The sequence below is a fragment of the Mesocricetus auratus genome, unplaced genomic scaffold (assembly GCF_017639785.1).
Source record: "Mesocricetus auratus isolate SY011 unplaced genomic scaffold, BCM_Maur_2.0 Super-Scaffold_100048, whole genome shotgun sequence".
Classification (NCBI taxonomy): domain Eukaryota; kingdom Metazoa; phylum Chordata; class Mammalia; order Rodentia; family Cricetidae; genus Mesocricetus; species Mesocricetus auratus.
Genome location: NW_024429225.1, coordinates 6607810 through 6626009, shown reverse-complemented (window position 1 = coordinate 6626009; position 18200 = coordinate 6607810). Strand labels below are relative to the sequence as shown.

General features: G+C 45.4%; 1 protein-coding gene across 5 annotated transcripts in view; it reads right to left on the bottom strand.

Moving 5' to 3' along the window:
• Samd4a (sterile alpha motif domain containing 4A) overlaps window positions 1-18200 on the bottom strand; it is a 215120-nt gene that overhangs the window by 44092 nt on the left and 152828 nt on the right. For 3 of the 5 annotated variants that reach the window (XM_040735733.1, XM_040735732.1, XM_040735735.1), the window contains 2 exons: window positions 10534-10659; window positions 8061-8324 (listed from right to left, as the gene is read on the bottom strand). The exons of 1 other annotated variant lie outside the window; for it this stretch is intronic. In XM_040735733.1, coding sequence (XP_040591667.1) covers window positions 8061-8324; window positions 10534-10659 — 390 coding nt within the window. The remainder of the gene's footprint in view (window positions 1-8060; window positions 8325-10533; window positions 10660-18200) is intronic. One more of the 5 variants, XM_005085801.4, reaches the window with a different exon arrangement.

Sequence of the window (18200 nt, the reverse complement as noted above, 5' to 3'; positions counted from 1 at the left end):
ACCCTCAGTTTTAAAAAGTTGCAAACTGGTTGTTTAATGAACCGAAGTGATAATAGCGTATCTTGAGTCAGGAAGCATGAGGGGCGACTCTTGGTTCACTAAGAGCTAGTAGTTCTAAGGAGCAATTTGGACAGCCAGAATCCTCTGGGATAGGCAGGACAGGCCAAGCTTGCCTCACTCATTTCTTCAAAATGCAGGTCATTGGGTGTAGTTTTCCTGGAACAGGTTCCTACACACTTCAAAACAGGATGAACTAGGTCTTCCTGATGGGTTATTTCCAGGCATATTCCTGGGAAATGTAGGCTCCTTTGACCTTACGTTCCTTAAGGCAGTCAGCCTGCTTGTACAGTGCCTAGCTCTGTGCCATGTGCCTGAGAAGTTCTGTGCCCTTTCTTCAGTGAGGATGGGTGAGCAAAGGGGAGGAAATCTCAGTCCTTAAGAACACAAGCCAGCTGTACAATATGAGCCTGACTCGACAACAACAATGAATCCCAAAAGAATAACAGAAAAGAACATAGCCTACCAACTGTTCTCTCTCTGCTTGGTGGGTAGTGACGTTCCCTTGCCAGAGATGAAGACAGAACTCCACTAAAAGGGAAACAAGCATGAGAACCGAGAGTGTCATTCCCACAAGCAAGAATTCCAAAGACTTGGTTGCTGAATTCTCTAGGAAATCAGCATGAACTCCAACCAAAGCCTAGATGCCATCCTGTTGGATGCAATGTTGAGAACTGTTTTAACTTGTTAGCTTGGATCCCATTTCTTTGTGGGAAGCTGTGGCTATGGTTGGAAGATTCAGGTACATGCAGAACAGAGGGTGTTTTGCGGAGAAGTGAAATGCAAGCTTGTCACTTATGTCTTCAGGGTACAGCTGTTTAGCTCCATCAAGGTTGCTTCAGTTGGACAAAGCAATGCAGGTCCCAAGCTAGAAGGACATATCCTCATGCAGTATAAGAAAGAGAAAGATGCTTCTCTTCTGTTCCACGTGAGGCGGATCTCCCCGTCAACTGACGGAATACTATTTGTTCAATGTTTACTAGGTACCATTAGTAGAGGTCAGGCCTTGTAAAGACTTGCCATTGACATCAAGGAACTTGTGATCCAGAGAGCAAGACTGAGTCCTGTTCAAAAATTGTAACAGCTTCAGGATAAGCACTGAGAATACCCAAATCCCGGGATGGCACGGAACAAGGAACACTTGGGTTTGCCGAGGCTGTGCATCCCGCTGTTTGCAGGAGCATCAGCTTGGAGTCCATTGGGCAAACCATGTCACAGAGGCCATTTCACATGGTAGGAACATCAGAAGCAAAAGCCAGAGCCACAGAGCATTTAGGGTAGAGAAAATGTTTAGTGAGAAAGTGTGGACATACAAGCAGGGGAGTCAGGTACCTGAGATAGGAAATGTCAAAACAAGAAAAGTAGACCTTGTGTCTTGTGGCCGATGAAAAGCCATTGAAATCTGCACGTTTGGAAACATGGGCTGCATCAGAAAGATGTCGGTGCTCATGGGAAGGTCTGGAGGATGGCGAGAAAAGGCCAGGGCGTGAGTTTGAGAATCCCCAGAGGAGTGCTTGAGAGGGGTGGGGGGCAACTAAAGGGTGGGAACTGATGGTACTTGGACATCAGAATAGGGAAGGAGGGAAACTAATGAACTGAAGATGACTCCTTTGGTTCAAGTTCGGGGAGAGGGAAAACGTGGAAAAGCCGGCACACCAAGACTTCGGGAAAAGGCTGAGCTGGAGAAGAGCTTGCCTTGTTGAGCGTGCTTGCTGGGTCTGCCAGTGTGTCAGTGCAGGCACGCAGACAGGGCACGTCGAATGAGATTACGATGGAGCCACGGTGAGGTCGTAGGGTGGCAGGCGCTGTGGGTACGGGGTTTCCATCCTTCCTGAGGCTCCTTCTGGCTCCTGTCATAGGCCACGCTGGTTTGTCTTCTCCAGGCTATCTCGGATAACAGCTACACGCCCATCCTGCATGTGTTCTGTGTGCACCCACAGGTCTTTGGCAATGGGATCAAATTTTATACTGTGCTCATTTCTATACCCTTTTAGGGTTTGGATACCATGACCGCAGAGAGGCTTTGAGTCATGTCCACAGCTCACATGGAAGCTCGGCTCCAGTGAGAACGTGGGCTGCTTTTCTCTTATGCCTGCTGCAGATGCAAGCCAGGTCAACAGGGCATGCAGTGCCCAGCCTCAAGTGAGGGCAAGTTGATAAGGGAAGCAACAGGAGGGGGAGAAATTAAGGCAACTTTTTGTCTAGAAGAGAGAAACATGAATGAGCAGTTTCCCACAAGAGAGCTTATTTGTGGTACGGTAGGTACCTGATGACAGAAATCAACTTATTCCTCACAGAGAGCCAGGCTGAGCTCACACAGCCTTCACTCTAAGACGTGGGCTGCATCCTTGCTCTCTGAGGGAGAGAAGAAACACAAAGGATGCTACAAAAGGACTAGCACTTCACTGTTGAAGTCAGAGAGAAAGCAAATCCTTCAAGAACAAAGAGCAGCAGTTTAGTGACACCAGAAAGCCTATCTTTATTTTTGGCCAGAGTGGAACGAAGAGCCTAGTTCAGTTCCAGGCACTGAACAAAGGAGGAAGGTTCCGGTTGGGTCCACAGGAGCTGTTCCTCTTGAGGGGAACTCATGATCCTGAGGAGTGTCTGGAGTGTTTCAGGAGGGCTCCCCTCTCCTGGGGACATATCATGAGTCTTTGAACAAACAAATTAGGGGTAAAATACTTCAAAGAATTAGATGCAAACAGTGAACTAAATTTCTTTCAGGTATTCCCATTTACCCCAACATTCCTTAGTGCAGTTCTTTAAGTGGCCTGTTTTGTATTGTTAAAGGGAAAGGAAGGCTCTTAAAGTCCTCTAGCTGAAGACACACTCAGCAAGGAGTGGAGGTTAAAAGTCCTGAGACCTTCCTTTACGATCTAGGAGGAGTCCTGGAATTTGGTTTTCAAAGACATCAGAGTTCTCTCTCGTCTTATCAGAATCAGCACAATTCCAAGCCCATGAAGACACATTTGTGCAGTGCAGGCCACATGGTCACATCAGGGAGTTAAACAACACACAACAATGACAAAGACAAACCCACAAAGACATAACAAAATGATAGTGAATCTATTCAAGTTAAATGCATTCAAGGAAACACCTGGAAAGGCGCCACTCTGAATCTAGCCCATTTCCCACAAGAGCTGTGTTGAAAAGAATGCCACTCATGGTGCCACACCATGCCCGCTCCATCACTCAGACCTTCAAGACCCCCAAGAGGTGCTGCGTGCAAAAGTCTTTCCTATGAAGTTTTCCCACAATTTCCTTTTCCTGTTTTTAAAGAGCTCTCCTCTGAATAAGTTCTCTCATTTACATTCTGAGACAGGCCAAGGATCAAAAGACCTACGTTTCAAAAACAACTCCAATCCTAAACCAGCTACTTGCTAGAAGATAATATATTTTATTTGCTACGGGGGAAAAAGTTTACTCAAGTTTCAGCTGAGAGACTTCCTTAAAAAGACAAACATTTCACAGTCAATGGCCTCTCCATTCTTAACTACTGTGTGCCTGTCAATGTTACTCCAGCCAGGAGCTCCCCTTCTTTTGTCCCTAGTATGTCCATACACACGTAGTAATCAAGTAGTTCTATTACCTCTCTATTTTTGTGCTAATGGGGAGCAGCATGCCACAAGTAGACCCAGTTAATGTTGTTCCGCAATAGTGAGGCTGCGGCTCCCACCAAGAGCATATAGTACCAATCTCTACTCCATCATCCAGGCAACTGTTCTTCCTACAGCCAAATCCATAGGCTTCCCCACTCCTGGAATGCTCTCCTCCAGAGGGACTTCCCAACACCCTTTCATGTATGCATAACACTGGAATTGCTCAGCTCGGCCAGGGAGGAGCACGGAGCCCCAGTCGGGTCACCCGGCACTGGTACACTTCCACAGGGCTGCTCAGAGCTCTCCCGTTCACCATGCCCCAGACTGCCCCTCATTGGCCCTGAACCATCAAGGACTCCTCTAGATATTCCAGGAAGAAACCTGGGTATCATTCTGAATGCCTCCTGCTCATCCGCAGTCACTTTCGGTCATCACCAAGTCCCCACAATTGTTTCTCATGGAGTTACTGTGCCACCCTCCTTGGTCCCCATTCTCAATGCCACTTGACTTGACCCAGCGTCACTTTCCTCTGCTGCTGAAAAATCCTGCACCTGTCCAATGGCTTTCGAGCCCAGAGACCCCTCTCCTTTACTTTCCATTCCGCTGTGCAGGAGGTTCCATTTCCTAATACGCAAATCTAGGCAGGTGGTTCAAGTGAAGAAATTCCTGTGGCAGCTTCAGAATAAAAGGCCCAAGGCACAATCCTTTTCAAGGCGAAGGCCCAGCTCCTCCTCCGCCTTAGCCATAGATTGTGCCTGCCTCACACAAGTTCTCAGTGCTGTTCCCTCAGCACAGAATACCTTCGATACTGGTGACCTGTAACCACGCTTCGAGGCTTAGCTACAGACCTCACCTCTTCTAGAGACCTCTGTCCTGTTGGAATTAGGGCCGGTCTTGATGCTTGCCTCAAGTGCAGACAAATGTCTAAGAGATTGTACTTCCCCAGCAGTGTCCCCTCGTCAGGCATCTGGTGTTAACGTGAGTCTCCCCAGAGTTCAATGGCTTCAATCAGGACAAAAACAAATCAGGGATTTTCCCCCTATACCAAAACCACACCGGGAGCCTGGCCCCTCTGGTAAACCTCTGGATGTTGGGTTCATCATCAGAGAATGTATCATGCTACCTTGAGGGGTAGATACGTTCCTTCTGCTACCAGGCTGCCTTCTTTCTAGGAAAGAAATAATTTAGTCATATGAGACTTTCTTCTCTCTCTCCCACCTGAGATAAGAGTACATTCAGTTCATCTGTTCCCTGGAAATGAGGGATCTTATAACTGAGTACCAACTCAGAATCAAGAGTCTCTCTCCTGGGGTAAGTCACAGTGAAGCCTTTGAAAAGAACACAGAGACCAGAGTTTAAAACACAGGCAGCGTAGCTAGTCCAAACATTTCTAAGTGGCCGCCTCCTGAGGGATTGGTAACAGGAAAATTTCATATCCCAGCTCAGGTTACTGCTTGAGGATTCAAGTGAAGTACTCAATCCCATGCATGGCTTGCCTTTAGCCCTAGGCCCTACGTGTTCCATACAGCAAAACCACCAGGACAAGTGTTTACTAGAAGAAGCAAAGCACGGAGACTCAGGAGGAAGCAATTAATCCTGAGGGCTTATTCTGCATGCTTGACCCAAGAGGCCCATTCCTAAGGGAGGATAGCAGCCAAGCTGGCTCTTCTGTCCACATGAGAAGGTAGGCAAGAACAAACCCAGGACTTCATCCATGCACACCGCTTGGCTAGAAAGATGAATGCAATTATGGTGGCTTTTACTGTTTTCCCAAGATGTGAAGCGAGGGTGATATGTGTTCCCAGAGGATACGGGAACTCTTCCAAACTCTACTCCAGCTTCCTTGTTCTTGCAGACCAGACATTTGAAAATTAGAAAAGCAGCTGTTTGGTGAAGGCCCCGAGTGTCTCTGCCCCTGCCAAGGGACCCAAGGCACAGGACAGCAAGCATGGGGTTCCACTTTAAGAGCTGGATCTTCTCAGACATACATCAGTCAACCCTATAGTACACTACTCAGAAAATGAGAATTCATTTGGAAATTTACATGATTATCTGCTCTTAGGCCTGGAGACCAAATGACAAACCCTTGGGATGGGCATATTAAGGGTTGATTCCTAGAGGCAACTTTAAGAGGCCATGTTGAGTAATCTTCGTGTAGAGTTCTTGGTGGCCACCTCACAACAGGGCTGGGTGAGGAACATTTGTGCTCAACAAATACCAGCCCTATGCCACATCAGAATGTGTTTGGGGGTTTGGACATTTCTACTACCTGACATTGTCAACTGAATTGAAAATGCATTTTTCCCTACTAATAGAATTCGTCAGTGTTCCTTCTCTTGAATTTTTCCCCTGTTACTGGCTAGTGTCCTTATACATTGATTTCTCCATCTACTTTCTTTAAGAAAGCAGGCAGAAACACATGGAGGGAGTCCTTTGTTCCAACCAGTCACCAAAGAGCTTCTTTCTCATTGATACCTATGTTCTCACAATGAAAATCTTGGCTATGGCATTTTGTCTGTGTGATTCTGTGACTAACTAAGCTTTGAAAAGACAATTCTTACTAATTCTAGAGAAAGGAGTCAAGAGAACAGCTTATCTACAGGTGCCCATTGGGTTCTGGGAAGTGTCTGACTTTTATCCAGAGAACAAAATCTTTCCCCCTCCTCCCACAATAAAAAACCAAGCAAATGTGATATTCATTCAATTTTCCCTTTTGCTCATGTTTCTTTAAAAATAAGTACGTGATCTCTAGTTACTTCTTACCTTAGAAGCCCGCAAACACACATTTTCCCACTTTGGGACAATGTATGTATAAGCCCTCCAAACAAATGAAGAAATAACAAGAAAGAAAGAAAATAAAGTAAAAGGAATGACTAAACATGGTCAGACACCAGACAGTGAAGTCAGCATTCTTCCAAGCACATGGCCTATTCTTGAGTCCACCATGTTGGTCAACATGCAATCAATGCTCCTCTGAGTTACCAGTGGGGCGCTGTCCTGGAATCAGGATGTTCAGACACTGAACTTCACCTGCACATAGCATCACTTGGGAATGGGCTTTGCCCATTCGTCAACACTATGATGCAGTACCCTAAGCCCTGTGGAAGAGGGTTATACACCCTGTATGCCAAAATGACCCAATGCATTAGCTGTTCTTAAAGACCCATTTGCATCCCCAGAGGAAAATTTGAAGACACACGTGTCTGAATTTCACGGGTCTCTCATCACATGACCATCGTGGGAAGGGGCTGGGATAGGGAGACATCTCCAGAAACCACTGAGAGGAAGACTGGAGATCAGCCTCACTCCCTAAGTTGATGGGCTCCACTTTGCAGCCTAGCTCTCTCTTATATCTGGCACTTGAGATGAGAAGATAAGGACATACTCTCTGTGCTAGGTTCCCATGTTGGGAGGGATGAGGTCCAGAGCCTCCTCAGTTACAAGGGGAGGATTAGTAACAGCAAACATCAGGAGTTGGATTACCAGCAGCATGGAGGCTCCTCTCAGAAGCCTGCCTGGCTGTTGTCTTACTAGCTAACATTGTTATCAGCATGTCTCTGATGAGTATCTTTCCCTAAGGACTTCTATCCCTCCAACAACTGGTGTCTAAAAATACAGAATGCATGCATCCTCTGTGAAGCCATCAGCAGTAATTTGGAAATCTCTGTCTCCCAGGGAGGATCTGTAGGAGAGAGTACATTGACAGCCGATGTAAGAACATTTATTTAGGCTGCATAATAACCCTTTATCATCAATATGCAAATCTACTGTCAGGCTTAAAACACTGAAGGTTTTCATGTCCCTGAAGCAGATGCAGAGAAAGGGTCTTTAAGGTTCTTTGGCCATCAAACAGAAAGGGGGTAATAAAAAGAAATATTAATACAGTCCTTCATTGAGAGAAAGTATAGATATAAAAGATCAACAGTTTGTTTTTTCTCTGAATTAGTGACAGGTCCCTGGCCACAGCAAAGCAGAGGGTGGAGGAGCTTGGCATCTTCTCAGATGACTCTATCGAGGGTAGCAGGACCCCCATTGTCCAAGAGTTCATGCAAAGAAAAGAGGATGTTGACCTTCCTTGCTCTGGCTTCTGGGTGGGGTAAATGACCATCGATCGCTGATCAAGGATCAGAAGTAGTAAACTTAAGGACTGTGTATAAATGGCAGCTTCAGAACACTTTCAGAACCTGCTCTTGGCATTGTCCCAAAAGCCTGCCTGGGACAGCTAACATCATCACCTGGGAAGAGGCTCCAAGCCCTGTCCTCCAGGGCCAGTTCTGGAAGATGGGGCTCAAACGCACAAGCCTAAGCGAGGAGCTGGGCTCCATCTCTCTTATTGACCACCTGTCTTTCCCCTTGGACTCCAAGTCAAGGGAGGGCCTCTTGGTTCCTCACGTGGTCACTCACCTTTCATACCACTACCTTCTTCTTGGAATGTGTTACGAGCAGTGGTCTGGTCTTCTAAGGGTTCACTCCCACCACTTCCTGAAGAGGCTACACTGCTTTGTGGAGACAGGGGGGCATGATCGGATGGGAGGCACTGGGGTCCTCTAGCTCGTAAGTCCTCATGAGACATCCATCCATGTCCTAGAGGCTGGTTTGGCACATTCATGGGTGGGGTAAGGGAAACAGATCGTTTCAAAGGGCTGTGGTGTGCCTGGCCTGAGAGAACTGGAAAAAAAAATAAAATGAAATAGGTTATTCTCCCCATGTTAGCCTGGGACGCAGAATAACCCACAATACCTTTGCACCCTCAGAGAGACCGTGGCTAACTCTTACACACCACTGATGGTCACAGTGGGTTAAATTAGGTCTGGGACTGTCCTTCCTTCTGGTGGCTAAAAAGGAGGATGTCTGGACCTGTTTGTGGGCTAGGTTGAACCCTGGAGCCCAAACTTATGCTCCTCACACACCCAATCTTCATGTTTGTGAGTTTGAATCTGATTTTATTTTAAACTTACAAATCAGACTTTGGAGCAGCTGGGCAAAACTGACAGTCTGGAAGTGGCCATCCAACCAAAGTGAACAGAGCATGTGTTTGACAATATTTTTTAAAGAGCAAGAATGATATTCCCCACATCGGTATGGAGGACTTGAAGGGTAGGCAGGCTGGTCACCATTTGGGATCATTGTAGGGCTCATCTGATGCCTGAACTAGTTATTCTAAACAGGAGTTAAGGAACTGTCACTTTTGAGTGGTGGGAGGAGCTCAAGGATGGAACCCAGCACTGACATGACCTCAGGGTATGGGACGCTGGCAGTCTTGCTGAAAGACTAATTCTTTCCCTTGCCCTTAGGGTTCATGTCAAACTTTATCTGGCAAACACCTTCAGGTAAACAAGGCTTTCATTCAGAACTCAGCAAGGCACTCCCACTAAGCTTGCTCAGTCCTTCCACACAGTGGTCAACATCTGCATAGATCCTTTTTTTCATTTTCCAGAAAACTAGGAAAAAGCAACAAAATGCACATAACTGGCCAAATTAAATTGAAGGCACTCAAAGGAGGGATTTAAGCAACATCAATGCTGAGGGAGCCGATGTTACCCTTGGTTGGTTTTGCTGGGTGTGTAAAGTGACTTTACAAAATAAGTCTATTCATAACTTTTCTCTCAGTCTATTTTGATTGCTGCTGTATTAATGTGGAACCAAGCCACGAGCATTTTAAAACATTTTCCAGGGAAGCTGTTGATTCCATCTCTAGCTCTAACCCCTCCAGTGAGGCATTTGCTGCTCCTAGTTTCAGCCATATATTTCTTTGGTGTTTTTCAGTGGGTAGACCAGATGGCTCAAATAGTGGAAGGCACTGCCTTTAGATTGAAGATGGATATTATCTACATAAAGACCAGATCAGGTGATTACCATGACCTCACCTACAAAATAAAGACCAGAGCCAAAAGACAGAGTGCTGCCAAAAAGCATGTCTGGTATGATGGTTAGCTGGCAACACTCTAAGCCTTAGAGTCTAAGGGCAACAAGGCTCAATACTTTTGGGGTCAATGTTTCTACTTGCCTTGTATATGAAGTGAGACAATCAGAAGTACTAAAAACTTCTTTAGTAATAAAAAGTGTGGTTGGGAGAGCTTCTGAGTTCAACATTTGTAATCTATGCATTTTCACTAGATTAAAGAACGAACTATTTAAAAAGACTTCTTGGGAAAATGCTTTGCTTCCTAATTTAAGTAAAACTAGAAATAAAAAATAAGGTAAATAAATAAATAGAAAACAGCAACAAAAATGAAGAGACAAATGAATAGAAAGAAAAACTAGACAGCCAGAAAATTCATTTCATGCCTATCTAAGCATTTATATAAAACTGGAGAGACTTGTCTGGAGCCTCCCTGAGTGCTGGAACATTCTGGCTCAGTTCTGAGTTTTTGTATTTCTGGAGGAGACTTCCAATGGTGCTAGCCAGGTATGAACACATTTCCACCTGGGTCCCCCTCCACACAGCTGGGATTCAAGTGAGTGGGATCAGCCAGAGCAGACGGGACCTGTGATAGCCACGATGTTTAGATGCAACAAGAGAACTGAGAAACAATTCACATCCATGCCTCACGGTTCATGGCTGCTGTTAGTAAGATATGCCATTTATTTATTGTGTGTGTGTGTGTGTGTGTGTGTGTGTGTGTGTGTGAGTGTGTGTGAATGCACCACAGTATGTGTGTGGAGGGGGGTAGGAGGACAACTGTGGGAGTTGGTTCTCTCCTTCTTCCCTGTGTGTGCAGGGATTGAACTCAGGTTTGGCAGCAAGTGCCCTTACCCTCTGAGCCATCTCTCAGCCCCTCATTTCGATTCGGATGTTTAGAATAGTAAGATGCATATGTAGTAGCTGAATTACATTACTGAATTACATTATTGGGGCCACTTTGTTTTCTTGTACCTAAAATCTTCTCAGAATCCATGCTGTCTCTCATTCCTGGTGGAACAGCACAGTGGAAGCTGCCAGTGTCCTGGAATGCCAGCAGAGACTGGGATTGGAGGAAGAGGGTTTCCTCCCTGAATCGACCTAGAGGGATTTACACAGACACTTATACAACCGTTTTTGTTTTCCTGAGCTTAAGAGAAGTCAGAGGGAAAGGGCATGAACTTGGCCTTTGCTTTTGTCTAATAGGTCAACTGTAGTTAAGATCCAGGGCCTTTTCATCAAAGGTCACCTCTTCTCCATCATAGAGGGAACCCTCTGCTTCCTAGGGCTTCCCACATTCGGTTCTCTCTGAAACCATCCTGCTGGGGCAGCCAAGCATAGAGCCTTACACAAAATCTTCCGCTATTCAGAGAATGGGGGGGGGTGTTTAACAGCTGGGCTGAACATCATCCTAAACCAAAGGAAGGCTGTGCAGGGCAAATGCTCTCCTCTTCTCAGAAAAACTGAGCAGGTGGACAGTGTAGCCCTGTTTCCTCACTCTTGTTTTTTTTTAAGATTTATTTACTTTTATTTTACCTGTATGTCTGTGTGCCACTTGTGTGCCTGAGGATGGTGAGAGGTGGCCTGAAGATGCTGTCAGACCCCCAGGAACTAGAGCTACCGGCTATTGTGAGCTGCCTAATGTGGTTGCTGGGACCCGAACCTGGGTTCCCTGTAAGAGCCGCACACGCTCTCCACCACATCTCCAGCCCTCAATCTCATGTGGAGGAGACTGAAGACAATGGTCGATGTCTTTGAGGTTAGGACAAACCTGTAGGTTTGGTGATGTTCGGTGTTAGATCTTATTCTGGAGTAAGTTGGCCTAAGGTGGCAGAGCAGGGAATGGGTACAGACATTACTGTAGTGCACAGCTGTGGGATCAATCTGAAGTGACCGGGACCCACCATCAGCAGCGGTCCTATAGGTACAATTATTTTAATAACTCACCCGAAGCAGCAACCCAGAGGAGAGAAGAAATGGGCATTTAGGGGGGAAAATAATGGAAAAAAAAGTCTGTCTGTTTTCCTGCAAGTCAGGATGGGAGAGCAGTCAAACCAGATACCTGAGAAGTTTCTCGGCCTGGCTGGTGGTAGCTGCCTCAGAATGACTCGGGCACAGGCTCTTGAACGCACTTGTTTATTGACTGCTGTGCAGTAGCCAGTGACTAAGGACTGCTTCAGAGGGCTGTCCCAGAGTCGTGTCCAAGTGCTGCAGACCCAAGTGCGCCTTGACGAAACCCCCATGGGGATCAGGAATGGGTAAATGCTGTTAGAGCTGAGGCCTGAATTTCTGCTGCATTTGTTACTTTTACAGCCGTGTGCTCCGGGATGGTTTCGTTCTATGAAAACTCACAGGGAAGCACGGCTGGGACTCCTTTGTATCCCCGAAATGAAACCTCATGATTGTACATAGTACGGATCCAACTCTGCTTATAGTTTTAGAACTCTCTACAGGAAATTTCAGGTCTGCACTTGTCTGTATGTGTAGCTTTCCACACTCATGCCATTGGGACGTCACAACCTGCAGAGTCTTTATCAATTCGAGTGACCTGAAAGTAAGCAGGACGTGTTGAGTATGTCTATTTGAAATATGCAAAGAGAGAAGCAGCTAAAAACAGTCCTGCCACGCAGCAGCCAGGCAGCACGGAAGTACCTAGGGTGTTGACCTCACGGTAAGCTCCATTCGCCACTTGGGGCCAGCCAGTTTCTCTGGCCTCTTCTTACCTCATGATTTCGTTCTCATCTCCCACAATCTTTGATGGGACCCCTCTCAACACCTTGGGAAGGAAATATATGGCAGCTGTCCTTGGGGTCGGTTCTAAGCATTTTCCCAAAAGCCTAGAATTCAACATTTTCTTTAACCAACTTTGAGTTTGCCTTCACCTTGAATTATTGAGACAAAATTCAGGCAGAAAAAAAAATCATATTATTTAGGACTCTTTGGAGACTACTAAATAAAACTATGGTTTCTGCCTTCCAGAGAAATAAGAAGGTTTGTAGGGGAAAGGAAGGTGTAGGACACTGGACCTACGCTCTCTCTCTCTCTCTCTCTCTCTCTCTCTCTCTCTCTCTCTCTCTCTCTCTCTCTCTCTCTCTCTCTTTGGGTATTACAAGACAGGGTTTCTCTGTATTGTTTTAGAAGCTGTCGGTCCAGCCTGGCCTGGAACTCACAGAGATCCACCTGCCTCTGCCTCCCGAGTGCTGGGATTAAAGGTGTGCGCCACCACTGCCCGGCTTGGACCTACTGTCTCTTTGGTTCACGGTCAGATGGAGTCTTCTATGAGGGACAGACGCTAACAGTGCAACTCGAACAATAAAACTCTCCTGATGTTGACACAGGCCTTTCATTGTGGACCACACGTATCAGCTCTTTCTTATTTTGTGATTTGTAATTTAAAAAAAAAACTTTATGAGGACAGACTCCTAACACTTGACAGGGAGAGGCCTCTGAGAAAACAACATCACTTAATAATTTCTAATTGAGAGCTGCGAGGCCCTGAGTAGACCTTTGACACACCAGGCTCCGTCAGGGGATGAAGTGCTTGGCTGTGAATTATATGAGCATGTGGACAATTTTGGAATTAACTTGAGATAAATATAAGGGAAGGAGATCTAGACTGTTGAGGATATCAGGTGCTTATTTTCCAGTCCAGGCAGTTAGTATCCCCACCTGACTAACGTGGTCCTCTTCCATCTGACCAGGTGAGTTGTGTTCTCACCTCAAGGCTAGGTTCTGTGAGTACAGACACACAGACGTGGCTTTCAACTTTTCAGCACGTACATTTTAAACTCAAGACGTTGCAGGTTTCTCAGAGAAGTTTGTCAACTTTAAACTTCTCCCTTTATTTTTAGTTATGCATATGGGTGTTTTGCTTGCGTGTCTGTCTCTGTACTATGTGTGTGCCGTACCCAAGGAGGCCAGAAGAGGGCACTGGGTCCTGTGGGACTGGAGTTACAGACGGCTGTGAGCCATATGAGTGCTGGAAATGCAGTCTGGGTCCTCTGGAAGCAGCTGGTGCTTTTAACTGCCTAGCCATCTCTCCAGGCCCCTTTTGTTAAAATTTAAAAATTCTAGATGTTCATGTGATAGAATTTAATCTAATAGCATAATTAAACTTTATGAAGTCATTTTTTATAAATGGGGGTAATATGATCATGTGTATGTCTATGAAAAAGTCATTGAAATGCATTATTATATGCTAATAAAAACTTAACATATAGGTCATTCTAATTAGGCATTGGAAAAGTAGGATAAGGAGCCCAAATATTTGCATATGGTTTAAAAATATTAGCTGACTTCACAAATGAGAGGCCCTGAGGGCTTCCCTGGGTGACATGTGGTGTGTGCACTCACGTGTGACAAGGCATCTCAGGAGAGCACCCACTTACTGTGGCTTGTGCTGGCTGCACTTTCGAGATTCTATCTAGGCCTGCCTTGCCACCCCTTCAGGGCATCAGGAGAGCCTTTGCTGACGACAACATCTCAGGCTCACAGCGTGAAACTCTTAGGTTTTACTGAAGGAGGTTGGTCAGTTCTTGTCAAGTTTAAAGACTAAAATGTTCAGCCCAGGCAAAGTTTCAAAAAGGAACCAGAGTGGGTGACACTTCCCTTCCTGCCTCTGAAAGGTTTAGATCTGCTTATCAAGCATAGTTAGGGCTCCGTCCTGTGGATTTGTCTTGAGCATAAGGTTTCCGTGTATCTGTGAATTACAGCTAGAGGCTTCCAAGTCAAAGAATGGAGTTCTACTAACACTACTTTGAATATATAATTCTAGGCACTTGCTTCTCTGTTGTTCTTCCTTTCTCCTTTTTTTTAAAGGCTCCAGGCTGCCTTCAAACTCATAGCCTCCTGAATGCTTGGTCAGGCTAAGCACCTTGACCAAGACTCAAGGGTTAAGATGATAAGGTGACATTAGACTCTGGATTATTCTTCTTTGTTTGGATTTGTGCTCTGAGGCCCTGTGGTGGGAAGCTTCAGGGAAGAAAAGATTCATAGCACTTCAAAAATACATTTTAAAAAGTATAAAGGCAGAGAATTTGATCAACCACATCATGCAAAAAAACAAAACAAAACAAAAAACCACTAAAAGTCACATTTGTGGTCATGAACAGAGTTACGTGGGGGGAAAGGATAATTAATCATTAGGTAAAACTTCACATGCGTTGCCACCACTCATTAGAAAACAGATTACAAGCATATCCAGGCAGTCCAAAGCCTCAACCCTGCATGCATGTCCTCTGCTTGCTGCCCAAACGTTTGGAAAACCAGTGCGAAATGTGTGAACACTCGAGGAAATTTCCTCATCAAGCTTCAGACTCTACTTCCTTTTCGGGGAAGAAAAGAGAACATGCCACAAACAGACGTGTGGGTGGTAGATGGGATGTTCCCAGCCAGCCAAGGGTGGAAGCTGCATGCTTTCTGTGAAGAGAAAGTGCCTGTGGAGACCAGACCTGACCAGACCATCCCTGACCAGACCAGACCAAACGAGACCATCCCTGACCTGACCAGACTAGACCGTCCCTGACCAGACCAGTCTAGACCATCCCTGACCAGACCAGACCAGACCAGACCAGACCAGACCAGACCAGACCAGACCAGACCAGACCAGACCAGACTAGACCATCCCTGGCCAGACCAGACCAGACCAGACCAGACCAGACCAGACCAGACTAGACCATCCCTGACCAGACCAGACCAGGCCAGACCAGACCAGAACAGAACAAACCAGACCAGACCAGACCAGACCAGACAAGACAAGACCAGACAGAGACTCTAGAAGGAGAGAAAGCTGCAGAGACCATTACAACTAAGTTGCCAAGTGCCTATGGCTTAATCTTTTTGCTCTTTAAATCTAGTTTTCATACACTATTGAAATGAAAGTGTCCCCATGCAAGGATGGCTTCTGGAGAAGTCTTTCCAATATCATGAGTCCTTGTCACTGTGTTGCCTCTGATTACCTCCAGACAGTTTAGCCCCTGGGCAGAGCAGAGATGTAGGTTTCTGCCTTCATGCTATCACTTAAATATTTGGCTTTTTAAGAACAAAATTAGAATGTTTCTGGCAGAGTTTTATTACAGCATTCATCTTTGGAACATTTCATTTGTTGTCTTGTCAGTTTCTGCAATGGCAAAACGGGGTGTCATCCAGTAGAAAATCTATTTTAGATAACTGCTGTTTGACATCACAGCATCATTATTTGGGGGAATAAATTAGACCAAAAACTAGTACAGACAGTTTATAAAAATCAGTGGATTCACATTTACAACTATAGGGTCAAATCAAGTGGATCTGAAAAGAGTCATCCCAGAACCTCTCATAAGGTTCTATCTAAACCAAAGACAGTGACATTACTTAAGCAGGTGTGCTAGCACACTCAAGGGACCATGACATTGGTCCAGACTTTTCCAAGTCTGTATACTGGGCTCACTTGTCTTTTCTGTTTTCTCTTTCATTTCTACATTTCTAACTATATATGCCATCCTCAGGTTTGGCCAAGAATTCCCATTCACATAAAGCAATGTCCAGAAATGTGTTCAGACAGAACGACAGACTTTGACTTGCTTTGTATATGACGCCAAGTAAGGACATTAAATAGGTGCCAGGAGTAGATTCAACCAGACATTTCCCTTAAAGTTTCTCCACATATGCATTTAAAAAATGCTCACTGTGTTTAGAGAAGAGAGAAACTTGGAGAGATCCTTATGGCAACATTTTCCTTTAAACGCTTTTTCAGAAGACAACTCTCAAATTGTACCTGCTGTTGAACCCACTTGCACACCTATCCAGGGAGTGCGTCACTGGTTTCTATTACACAGCATTCGTCTTGGCTTAACAACTCCTTGGCCACTACTGAGTGTGAGGCCAGCAAGGCAAGCGTGTTTGTTACTGCAAGTAGCCAGGACTTCACATCTGTCCCAAGGCCATGCATGGCCAGAATTACTAACAAATCACCAGGATCTCTTTTAACACCCTGTTACGACCACCAACACTTGCTAAGAGAAGCCAGTTAACTCCTTGAAGGGAACGAACAAAGAATATTTTCAAGCCCTGTCTACCAGCTCTTGTCTTGACCTGAACCACATGCGAGGTCTTCACTCCCACAAGAGCCCCACAGCGCCCATGTAATAGGGACAGGTGGCTCTTGCTTCCGATAGAGCTCGGTCTGGAGTTCTTAGGACACGCCTGTGTCCTACTGCAGACAAGGCAGCCAAACACAACGCGTCTTCCAGGATTTCTCTGAGTCTGAAAGACTCAAGTTTGCCCTGACCAAACTGTCATCTTTCTTCTTTCTGGTGTTAAAGAAGGGTTATAAATGATTAGAAATGTATTATGCACTCCTAATTCTTAACTTAGCTTCTCAATAAGAAAACGAGAATGAGAGTCCCATCAAGGCACTGGCAGGGCAATTTACTGATTAGGGAATTGGCTCTTGTTTTCATTAAAGCATTCCATCTAAATGTCAAATGCAACAATAACACATAAATGATCATTCAGAAGGACCACAATCGGAGCTTACACTGATAATTAGATGACATTTTTGTTAATTAAGAAGAATTGGATGCTTTAGCCTCTCCTGGCTTCTTGATTGCATTTGATTGAATCACCACAAGATTTCAGACAAGTTATCAAGCTTTACACCCCAGTGCCCACTCTCTTCACCTCTGTCCTTTTCCTGAACGCTAAACCATCGCAACCTGCCTTCGTGAGTGTTGGAACAATATGAGAGTGGTCCTGAGTTTGGGCAATTGATTTACTGTGGTCTGTAATTACACATAATGATTGGGATTTTTGACTTGGCACCGCATTTATCATTTAAACTGTGCTGTTTTCCCCCTACCTTGGAAGAGTGGGGTTTTCATAATTGCTCTCAACACATCGACACTTGAGTATTGTCAATCTGTCCTGCAACAAGACACTTTCAGACTCTGGGTTCCTGGCATCACTCAGTCCCCAGTAGAGGCAGGATTTGAAGATCCTCACTTCTCTCTGGATATAAAGACAAAGAAGGCTGGCACGAGCTTTCAGATCCTGGCAGCAAAGAGAACAAGCCTGGCAGGCAACTGGGGCTGGGATGAACCCAGACACCAGCCCTGGTCTCAAGGTCGAGGGCTTCCTTTCTTCCTTGTCTATTGCTGCTGTCTCATCCTGGAGGTGTGCGTTCATTTATTTACCTACCACAGTTTCTTAAACAGGGCCACCCCATATGAGGTCCTGCAACTAGATTGGGGGTTGCTGAAGGTGTGGTAGCATTAAAGGTTTTCTCAACATACAACAGCCAAAACTGAATTCAAAATCAAGCAGGTAACGGCATCTGAAGTGATTCTGGCAACACTCAGCCAAATTGCATCAAATGACTTCATTGTGGTCTCGGTTCTGAGCATACAACATAAACAATTAGCATCACACACACCACTACCCCACACTATGACAACAAGTGCTGCCCAAAACACCTGGTTCAGATTCCAAACTAGAGTAGGTTTTGAATTTCAGCATTTTTACTGTTCATTCAGGGTTTTCTGCTCTTACAGAATGTAATGATTTACAGAAAATAGACTTCTAATATCTTTCTTTTATTTTGAGACAGGGTTTCACTGTGTATCTCTGGCTGTCCTGGAACTCACTCTGTAAACCCAGGGTGGCCT